Source organism: Rhinoderma darwinii, chromosome 3 (assembly GCF_050947455.1).
Source record: "Rhinoderma darwinii isolate aRhiDar2 chromosome 3, aRhiDar2.hap1, whole genome shotgun sequence".
Taxonomy (NCBI): domain Eukaryota; kingdom Metazoa; phylum Chordata; class Amphibia; order Anura; family Rhinodermatidae; genus Rhinoderma; species Rhinoderma darwinii.
The window spans coordinates 281,301,542-281,312,885 of record NC_134689.1 but is presented as its reverse complement, the minus strand read 5'-3'; the positions used below and the strand labels follow the sequence as shown (position 1 = coordinate 281,312,885).

Sequence of the window (11,344 nt, the reverse complement as noted above, 5' to 3'; positions counted from 1 at the left end):
AGAAAACCACCTACTTCAGTTTATTTTGCTGACGTAAAAAACTCGTGACATACGGATGACAAGTCCCATACACTGATGTCACACGGAACTGCAACGCAGGAAATACGCTGCATTTTTTACGCGCGTAAAATGGACACGTTCGTGTGAATAAGGCCTAAGGCTGGATTCATAAATGCAGTTGTTTTTTTTTAAGCTAAAGCTAGGAGTAGAAAGAGAAGGAAGAAACAGTATAGAGAAATGACTTATGCGTCTCTTCCTTTCTTTATCCATGCCTGAATTTGGTTTAAAAAATAGATTGAAAACTGAATGTGTGAATCCAGCCTCACAATGCTGGGTTGCATACAGTCAGTTGTACAGTAGTCCAGGCAGTGGGTTTCACAGTTCTACTCTGAAACTACAAGTCCCGTTAGTGCATGTTCAAACGTGGCGGATTTGGAGTGGAATTTCAATACGGATTCCGCAACGCAAATTCACAGCAATTTACAGTACAAAACAAGTAAATGGGATTTTCAATATTCCATCCACATGTAGCGGAAAAAAATCTGTTGTGAAAAAAAGAAGAGCATGCAGAGGATTTTCAATTCCACAGCATTCTCAGTCTATTGCGGAGAAGCAGCACAATGTGCATGTTTCATATGGAGATTTTCACACAGATCTGTTGCGGATTAGCAGCAAAATCTGCAGCAGAAAAGGTCTTTTGTGTTTAAACATACCCTAAGAAGAACATTGTATCATTGCACACAGCCAGCAGAAATATAAAAGACACAGCTATCTGCATTGTGTGTGTGTATATATATATATATATATATATATATATACACACATACATACACATAGATATAATGTTTACAGTGACAATGGCTGTGTATAGCACAAGTAGGTAATCTGGTGCAAAAGAAAAATTAAATAGTTGCCCATGGCAACCAATCAGGTTACTGCTTACATTTTCCAAGGGGCCTCTGAAAAATGAGAGGTGGAATGTGATTGGTTGCCATGGGAAACGACTTCACTTTTCTTTTGCAAAGGTTTTGATATATATGAACCTTGTTTTGGCTGGGTGCGATCATCCTCCAATACATCAGCAAAAAATACACTTAGGCCATGTTCAGATATGGCAGATTTTTAATCCGCTGCAGATTTTGCTGCAAATTCGTGGCAATTATGCAACGAATCTGCAGCAATATTTATATTTTTGACAGTGTGTTCAGACATTGCAGATTTCACAGCGGACTTGCCACAGATTGGAAACACAGGCTGAAATCCACAGTGAAGATCCTCTGCTTCTCCGCTGGCGGCCATGCGTGATGCGTAATAAAAATTCTGCACCACAGCCTATTTTCTGCAATGACTTTTTCCACAACTTCTGCACTAAGTTACCTAAAGGCAATAGAAAGTAATGGAAAGAAAGTCTGCTGCGGATTTCACAGCAATTCCGCCATGTCTGAACATGCCCTTAGAGCAACACCGGCAGCAGTCTGTGAAAAGACATAAAGGGTAAAATAATCTACAGCCTGCACTCTCTGTCCATGGATAGGCATGGACATCTGTATTGGATACTAGACAATAACATTGTTTACATCTCCTGAAGCAGCCCCAGAGTAAAGAAACATGGCGGACCTGGAACATGATGTACATTAGGAAACGTTTTTTTAATCTTTCTGATTGCTTTGTAGTAAACACTTTATACTAGGACTAAACAACCCCCTTAAGGAGTCATTCTTGTGTATTGAGATGTATGGAGGACAGACACATATGTATTTTACAGCATGGAATAGTTACAATTGTGCATGAGTAAAGTATAGTTGTATGTCTTGAAGTTGCATCCCAGTAGAACATCATTGCTATTAGACATAACTCTTTGGTATCAGCAATGGATTTACTGGTTGCACAGCAAAACATTTACACTAGAAATTAGGCCATTGTTAAAAAACTGCAAAAATATGATATCAATTGATTCACTTTTTAAACTCTATGATTTTATAAATGTGCAATCTAGCTGTCTTTGGAATGAGATATCACTGAAAATTGTCACTGAAACTAAAATAATCGTTGAACGTCATGCCAGTGGAAATGGACAGGTATCCCAGCTGTGCAGTCTCTAATCTCGGTCAACAAATAAATTGTGTTTTTCATTAAAGTACATTGCATAAGGCAATAATATGATGCCTTGGGGACAGCAAGTGAAGTAAAAATTGGAGAAAGGCCTCTCTATGCTCTGTGTTAACCAAAACAGACAACTAGAAAACAGGTTTTACTTACATTAGTGAACTGGTTATCATTGCTGATTCATCGAGATGCCACCACCTAATAAAACCCGTTCACCCAATAAAGTAAAGGCTGTCAGTAGCTATTTAAATGAATGTATAGGAGGGGTAGGCAACCAGTGAGTATTCTGTAGTTGTGCAATCAATCATGGACACCATGCTTGGATTTGCAGTTCTACGACCAAAACCGCTGGTTGTCTAAGCCTGCTATGTAGAGTAAGTATAAAAAATAGAAGGCGGCTCTTGAACACATATTACACGTCTTTGGTTTGTTGTCGCTGCTCTTTGGATGTTGCTACCACATGATTAGAAACAGAAAATAAGAGCACAAATTTACTGGTGCATTCCTATTGCTGAAGGGCGCTGCATCAGCCTAGATCTTACAACAGGAAACCACCAAACCCATTCACTTCCCCTTAGTTTGTTATGATTATATTTGTATTATTAGGGCCTGTTCACATCAGCGTTGGGCTTCAGTTCATGGGTTCTTTTCCGTCGGGGGGGAACCATGAACGGAAAGCCAAACGGAAACCATAGCCTCCGTTTGCATTACCATTGATTTCAATGGTAATGCTTCAGTTGCAATTGGTTTCTGTTTGTTCTGTTCTGTAATGTTTCTGTTTTTGTAGTGTAGTCGACTACGCTATGTTTCCGCTAAAAAAAAAGAAATCTTACCAAACGGAAACAAACGGAAACCAATTGCAATGGAAGCATTACCATTGAAATCAATGGTAATGCAAACGGAGGCTATGGTTTCCGTTTTGTTTTCTGTTCATGGGTTCCCCTGACTAAAAGGTGTAACGAAACTCATGAACGCAAGGCCGACACTGATGTGAACAGGCCCTAATATATGCTATCATGTACCAAATAAGGTCATAGTGGCTGATAGAGTTGGAGCAAATAATTGACTAATCCTAAACCTGATTAAAATGAAGGGTGCTAAAAACAGAAACATTTTAAAGGTCCCACACACACACACACACACACACACACACACACACACACACACACACACACACACACACACACACACACACACACACACACACACACACACACACAAACACACACTCCCATACATACACAATAACACACATACACCCACCCCCACACGCACTGGATTCATGTTGACTATACAAAAGATTGGGACTGTGGCTTGTGGGTAGAAATATTATACAAACTGAAAATATTTGTGCTCGATTCAAGCAGATCGTACCCTTAAATAACTGCAATGAGAAACAAGTCCCTATTATTTAGTTTGCTTACAAATAACAGTCCTGTTTATAATGAATGTTTGTGTGTTTTCATTTTTATCTAGTAAGAAATTAGAATTGTTTATACCTACACTTCTTCATACAACATTATGTAAAAATATTACTGGAATATTAAAATCACTGGAATAAAACACCTGGAATACTATTCTAAACATGTTCTTTGGTATGTTGCACTTGTGGGAGAGGTTGTGTCACTCTTTTCTGAACAACTCTTAACAAACAAAGAGAATGCACAGGTCTAGGTGCCATTCAGTCATTTGAACACCATTGGCAAGTCCTAAAACCGCTAGGCTCAAATGACACAATTACACTCAGTTCTATTGAACTCAAGACGACTTGTTGGTCACACCATATCCCAACCTGTGGACAAGTTATGACCACGTTTCTTACCACTGGATTGTATACAGTACTGATACACCATACACCTTCATGTTTAAATGTGTGGTGGCAATGAATACCCATATCTGAAGAAGTCCATTCAATGACAAGAGACCACGATGCTCCAAACCACCAGACAGCAAACTACGATGAAGATTGAAATGATGATTGAAGGTGTAAGGCCAGTGGAATTTTGTTTCATCATCATTATCATTATTATTAGTATTATTGTTTTTTTTGCAAGTCGTTCTCCTGAAAAATGTCTTAAGAAGAAAAGTTCACCATACAGGAGAAATGAGTCTTTGGTTTCTTTGGATTTATAAATAATTTTGGTTTGAAATAGTTCTGAAAGTATAAACCTGCTATTGTGAGGTCCTTGTCCTTTGTAATAAAGCTTTTCCACCGAGGTTGTAGTTTCTTTTTTTATTTTATTATTATTTTTTTTTTGGTTTTTGTTTTGTTTTTTCCTTCATGCTTTGGTACAAGTGCTTGATGAAGATGATGTGTTTCCCGAGCTGCCCTCATCTTGCCACTTATCTAGACTCCTTCTGCGAGCATTCATGAAGAAGTTGCTGACTGTGCTGAGCTCCAAGCCAAGCTGCTGGGAAATAGTGATTTGTAACTCTTTGGATGGACGCTTATTTTCTTTGAATATTGCATGGAGAGTCCTCCGTTGGACATCTGTAAAGACCAACCTTGGCTTCTTTGGTGTATTCCCTCTGTCTTTACCATGATCTTGTTCTTTTCGTTTACATGCTGATAAAAGAAAAAGGAGAAAGGAAAAGAGAAGAAAAGGAAAAACTAAATAAAGAATATAACGTACCAGTGTAAATTTATAACATGCTGCAAAATTAGAAGTACAGCACAGTATTTCTTGTGATAATGAAGGATTGCAACATAGAGTAACGTTTATTATAAACAGATATCACAGCACTTCTCTTAATGTTAGTACCTAAGTAGATATTATTCTTCACCTTTTAAAGGGTAACTAAACATTCAACAAATACTGACATGTCAAAGTGACATGTCAGAAGTCTTTATTGGTGGGGATCCGTGCACTGAGACCCCCACGAATCATTAAAATGAAGCGGCACAAGCGCTGAGCCACTTCGGTTCTATTCAGCTTTTTCCGGAACGCCAATGTAGCGGTGTACGGGCCCATAGACTTTCTATTGAGTCCGTACACCGTTAAATCGATTTCCGGAAAAAGCCAAACAGAAACGAAGCGGCTCAGCGCTGACACGAGCGCTTCTGCCACTTTGTTTTATCGATTAGTAGGGGTGTCAGTGCTCGGACCCCCACCAATTAAAACTTCTGACATGTCACTATGACATGAGGACAGCATCCGTATGGCATGCTTGATAAAGACACCTGCGGAGCACTTTGATATTGGGATGTGTTAATAAACACTTATTTACTTTTGCCATACGGATGCTGTCCTCAAGTTTTTTGCAGAAATTGATTGTCCAGAAGGTATTGCTGGACTTGGAATTTGCATCCCGCTGAAATTAAGTAGTAATTAAGTAGTAATTCTCCGATCAAGTGTGTGCTGTGGACAACCAGTTTACCATATGTCACTATGACATGTCAGAAGTTTGCTGAACGTTTATTTACCCTTTAAGATGATCAGAAAAAAAGGTGTCCCCTGTGGCTCTTCATAAAGAAACCCTTTATGTCTCTCTAACAATCCACCAGAAATTGGAATCCATTATGTTAACTAGCTTAGTCACCTACATGCAATCTAACAGACAGTAGGTAGCTGCTTTCTGGGTGGCAATGGACTCCCTTAAAGAGGCTCTGTCACCAGTTTATTAATTTCCTATCTCCTAACTAATCTAATAGGCGCTATGATGTTGATAACTACAGTGAGATTTGTTTTTCTTAATATGCTAATGTGGCTCTAATAGCCAAATAGGAAGTGACTCTTTTCTTTTCTCTCTAGGCGGTGTAATGTTTTCTGTATGATGCTGACCAATCAGCATACAGCTTCTCCGTGATCTTATAGTATACGATCCTGGTGTCATATGAAAGATTAGAATCTCCTCTTTCATATGACTTCAGAACCGCTATTCTAGGTGGTCCACAGCCCAAGATATGGCTGTTTGAAGTGACCCCTCTTCTCTTCAGCCTCAGTCTCTCACACTGTGTGAAGCTGCTTCATGCTGATAGGACAGGGTCAGAGGCTGTGGGGGTAGCTCCACCTCAGGAGAATTGCTGCTGTTACCTCCCACTTGTCTACTATAGGCTCATTTAGAAATCAATGATGATGGAAACAGAAACCGATGGTTTCCGTTTGTGTCAGTCAGGGCTCTATTCTGACTGAAAGCTCAGACAGAACGTCAGAATAGAGCCCGAACGGATATGTGAACGAAGCCTAAGGACACATTCACACGTGCCGGAATTGCTGTTGCCTTCCGCTACTGACAGTCCGCAGTGGAATTCTGCAGCAGCCGTTTTTTACATTTGTTTCTATACATTTCTAGGAAAGTTAGTTCAGACGTGGCAGAAAATAACTGTGTGGAAATCAGGCTGCAGTGCAGAATTTTCCCTCCTCAGCATGCTCATGACGTTGCGGAGAAGAAGCGGAATTTCACGGCAGATTTCAGCCTTTGCAATGCAAAAACTGAAATCTGTGGCAAGTCCGCTGGGATATCCGCAACGTCTGAATTACCTGTCAAATATGCAAATGTTGGTGCAGATTTGTTGCGTAATTGCCCCAAATCTGCACCAACATTTGCAGCGGAAAAAATCAACCACGTCTGAACATGCCCTTAGGGTCTTTTTCAACACTGCAGCGCACCTGTGCAGTTGCAACTTATTCTAATGAGTACTGTCTTTTGTTTTTTATTTTCAGTAGTATAATATAACTAGTATGAGTAAATAATTTTACCCAATTTGAAAACCATTGCACTATTATTATTATTATTATTATTATTATAGTATTAAAATAGAATTTAAAGGGAGCATTGATGAATTTTACATTGTACTGTGAATTGATATTTAAGCAATAGTCTGTAAGGTGAAACTTAAACATAATTTAACATAAAATTAAACATAAACATTTTCTATATAGTCTGCTATAAACTATTATATCAAAGGTAAGTTCAAAATTGAACTGTGTGAACAAGGCCTTTCTTAGAACTATAATGTTGCATGAAATTGCTGTGTTAATACCAGGGCAGACAGGCTACTATATCCACAGGACAAACAGTGTAGCAGCACTGGGCCCTCCAGCCTTAGGGTCCATTCACACGAACGTGAATAACGTCCGTGTGCTGCACATGGAAATCACGCGCAGCACACGGACCCATTGATTTCAATGGAGCCGTTCACACATGCGTGAAACTCACTGCATGTCCTATATTGGTGCGTTTTCACGCACCTACGCGCCCATTGAAGTCAATTGGTGCGTGAAAACCACGCACAGCACACTGATGCACCTCTGTGTGCGGTGCGTAATTTGCACATCAATTCGATTGAAAATAAAACATTTTTTATAAAATGTGCTTTGCGAGTGCGTGAATAACACATGCCCCTCGCAAAGCGCACTGGTGCATAGTAACACACACGGACCAGATTCACGCGCGTTTTTCACATGCGTGAATCTGATACGCTCGCTTGAATGTAGCCTTACAGTTAAAAAGCTACGCTCGATAAAAGAGGTAATCATGAGCTGGGTTCAGGGGGCATCTGTGGCTGGCAATGTGGGCCATATCTGTAGCAGTGACTTTATAGGAAGCATTTGAGTCCCTTTTTGAGAATTTGTGGCTGGCAAACATCTTAAAGAGGCTCTGTCACCAGATTTTGCAACCCCTATCTGCTATTGCAGCAGATAGGCGCTGCAATGTAGATTACAGTAACGTTTTTATTTTTAAAAAACGAGCATTTTTGGCCAAGTTATGACCATTTTTGTAATTATGCAAATGAGGCTTGCAAAAGTCCAAGTGGGTGTGTTTAAAAGTACAAGTCCAAGTGGGTGTGTATTATGTGCGTACATCGGGGCGTTTTTAATACTTTCACTAGCTGGGCGCTCTGATGAGAAGTAACATCCTCTTCTCTTCAGAACGCCCAGCTTGTGACAGTGCAGATCTGTGACGTCACTCACAAGTCCTGCATCGTGACGGCCACATCGGCAGCAGAGGCTACAGTTGATTCTGCAGCAGCATCAGCGTTTGCAGGTAAGATCGACTTACCTGTAAACACTGATGCTGCTGCAGAATCAACTGTAGCCTCTGGTGCCGATGTGGCCGTCACGATGCAGGACCTGTGAGTGACGTCACAGATCTGCACTGTCACAAGCTGGGCGTTCTGAAGAGAAGAGGATGTTACTTCTCTTCACAGCGCCCAGCTAGTAAAAGTATTAAAAACGCCCCGATGTACGCACATAATACACACCCACTTGGACTTGTACTTTTAAACACACCCACTTGGACTTTTGCAAGCCTCATTTGCATAACTACAAAAATGGTCATAACTTGGCCAAAAATGCTCGTTTTTTTAAAATAAAAACGTTACTGTAATCTACATTGCAGCGCCTATCTGCTGCAATAGCAGATAGAGGTTGCAAAATCTGGTGACAGAGCCTCTTTAAGGAAACTTAAAGTTAACAAAACAAAAGTAATTAACTTGCTGTCATGAAATAATTGCACTGACCCGTCAATGTGATAAAATGACCTTAAGGGCACGATGTCCCATCTGATGATAGTTAACCACAATGTCATAGATATAAAGTGTAACTTACTATAACAGAAGTTACAGCAGAAATACAAAATGTGTTGGGCAACTACAACCGTCATAACACATAAAAAGCATCAGTATATAAGAAAACCAGGTTATAACTAAGTCACTTTTTGCCTTTCTTTCTATTTTATTTAGAGGAATATTTGAAGTTTACCAAAGGTTAAAGATTCTTCCACTTTTCAGATCAGTAATTAAAATTCCGAATTGGATTAGGAGCACAAACATGGCAAACGTTGGGGAAACTTGCACCCATATTAACCTTTATCTAAAGCTCTGCTCCGATATTTGCTCTGTAACACAAGTGGTAGACTTTTGCAACTAGGTATACATCTTTATATTGTAGCAGTTAAGCCTGTTTATGTGTAATAATATTATGGAATTATGGCAGGTACATTTCTATAACATGGATTTAATAGCCACTGGCTAAACTTGGAGCAAAGTCAACTCAGATAGCTTGAAATAATGTTCCATTCCTCTTGTATCTTTTGTTTAAGTAAGATTAATCAGCTAATAAGCACATAGTGACCTATCTCATCTGTGATAAGAAGGCGCCTCTTGGATTGTATTGCTGGTAGCAGTTGGGTCCAAGAGCTGCCTATTATCAGAGCTGTGACTATATATTACTCTGTAACATAAGACATATAGTTTGCTGACAACATGTCATACTCTTTAAAGACTGTATGTCTGCCAAGTTATCTTTAAGAATAATCAATATGACAAATCAATAGACAACGCCAATAATTTATATATAATAATAGTCTAACAATGTATCATTATTTTGGCCCAGTATCTACATAACCATTATCAGGCCACAAAGACTGATAATAAACTGTATTTAAAGAGAAGTTTTTTTATTCTTTATCTCAGGAGCACAAAGTTGCAAAGGTTTATAAAATGTTCTCTAACGCTAGTCCTCATACTGACATGTCAGAAGTTTTAAATGGTGGGGGTCCGAGCACAGAGACCCCCACCAATCGCTAAAACAAAGCAGCGGAATCGCTCGTGCGAGCGCTCAGCCACTTAGTTCCTGTTCGGCTTTTTCTGGAAAGCCGATGCTCTTAGATTTCCGGAAAAAGCTGCACACGAGCACTTCTACTGGTTCATTTTAGCGATTGGTGGGGGTCTCAGTGCTCGGACCCCCACCAATCAAAACTTCTGACATGTCACTATGACATGTCAGAAGTTTGTCAAACGTTTAGTTACCCTTTAACACTTAAAGAGGCTCTGTCACCACATTATAAGTGCCCTATCTTGTGCATAATATAATCGGCGCTGTAATTTAGATTACAGCAGTGTTTTTTATTTAGAAAAACGATCATTTTTGACGAAGTTATGACCTATTTTAGCTTTATGCTAATGACTTTCTTAATGAACAACTGGGCGTGTTTTACTTTTTGATCAAGTGGACGTTGTAAAGAGAAGTGTATAGCGCTGACCAATCAGCGTCATACACTTCTCTCCATTTATTTATACAGCACATAGTGATCTTACTAGATCACTGTGTGCAACCACATACACACACCTTAACAATACTCAAGTGTCCTGACAGTGAATAGAGATCACTACCAGCCAGGACGTGATGTCTATTCAGAATCCTGACACTTTGCTAACGTTTGCATGAGATTTACAGCACAGCAAGTGTAATCTCGTTTTAAATGACAGTTTACAGCGTAATCTCGCGAGATTACGCTGCTGTGCTGTAATTTCACACAAATGTTACCGAAGTGCCAGGATTCTGAATAGACATCCCGTCCTGGCTGGTAGTGATCTCTATTCACTGTCAGGACACTTAAGTAACGTTAATGTGTGTGTATGTGGCTGCACATAGTGATCTAGCTCTATGTGATGTGCTGTGTAGTGCTGTGAAGTGTATGACGCTGATTGGTCACTGATTGGTCAGCGTCATACACTTCTCTCCACAATGCCCACTTGGTCAAAAAGTAAAACACGCCCAGTTGTCTTTTAAGAAAGTCATTATCATAAAGCTAATATAGGTCATAACTCTGTCAAAAATTATAGTTTTTCTAAATAAAACCACTGCAGTTATCTACGTTACAGCACCGATCAGATTATGTAGGAGATAGGCCATTTATAATCTGGTGACAGAGCCTCTTAAAGACACATGCATAGAATTCGAAAAAAGGGTCTGCTGTTTTTTTCCTCCAGAAACTGGGTAATTTTTGTTTATAGACTAAGTTTACTCTTGCAGTCAAGTAAAGGGGCGCTGAGCTGCAATACCAAAAATAACCCATGGACAAGAGTGTCGCAGTTTCTGGAAAAAAGCAGATGATTTTTTATCTAATCCTGGAAAACCCTTTTAACATACATGTTCACTACAGCTAAAAGTGCATGTTATTTCAAAGAGTAGAGGTGATGTGGGATCAGTTCCCAACAAACACCCTCCATAGACTACATAAATTGATGGGATCCATCAACCTGTGGGCAGATTTCATCTATTGTGTCCTTCTTGTAGAAGCAATAATCATATTCGTCATGCATTAGCCCTATCACAGATGGTTATATAGTACATCTGTATATCTATTTGTGCTATCTACTTTTCTTTGTACTGAAGTGAGCTCCCCCTTGTCATATACAATACACAATCTGCTTCATGTGCCAAGATCTGAACTTTCCTGATTGCTTCCTCTTCTGCCGGGCCAGCAGCTTGGTACGTATATATGGCGCCGT

General features: G+C 39.6%; 1 protein-coding gene across 1 annotated transcript in view; it reads right to left on the bottom strand.

The window, feature by feature from the left end:
• Window positions 1–857: 857 nt before the first annotated feature.
• ONECUT1 (one cut homeobox 1) overlaps window positions 858–11,344 on the bottom strand; it is a 40,621-nt gene continuing 30,134 nt past the window's right edge. Inside the window, exon 3 of the mRNA XM_075857982.1 lies at window positions 858–4,672. Coding sequence (XP_075714097.1) covers window positions 4,386–4,672 — 287 coding nt within the window. The 3' untranslated portion in view covers window positions 858–4,385. The remainder of the gene's footprint in view (window positions 4,673–11,344) is intronic.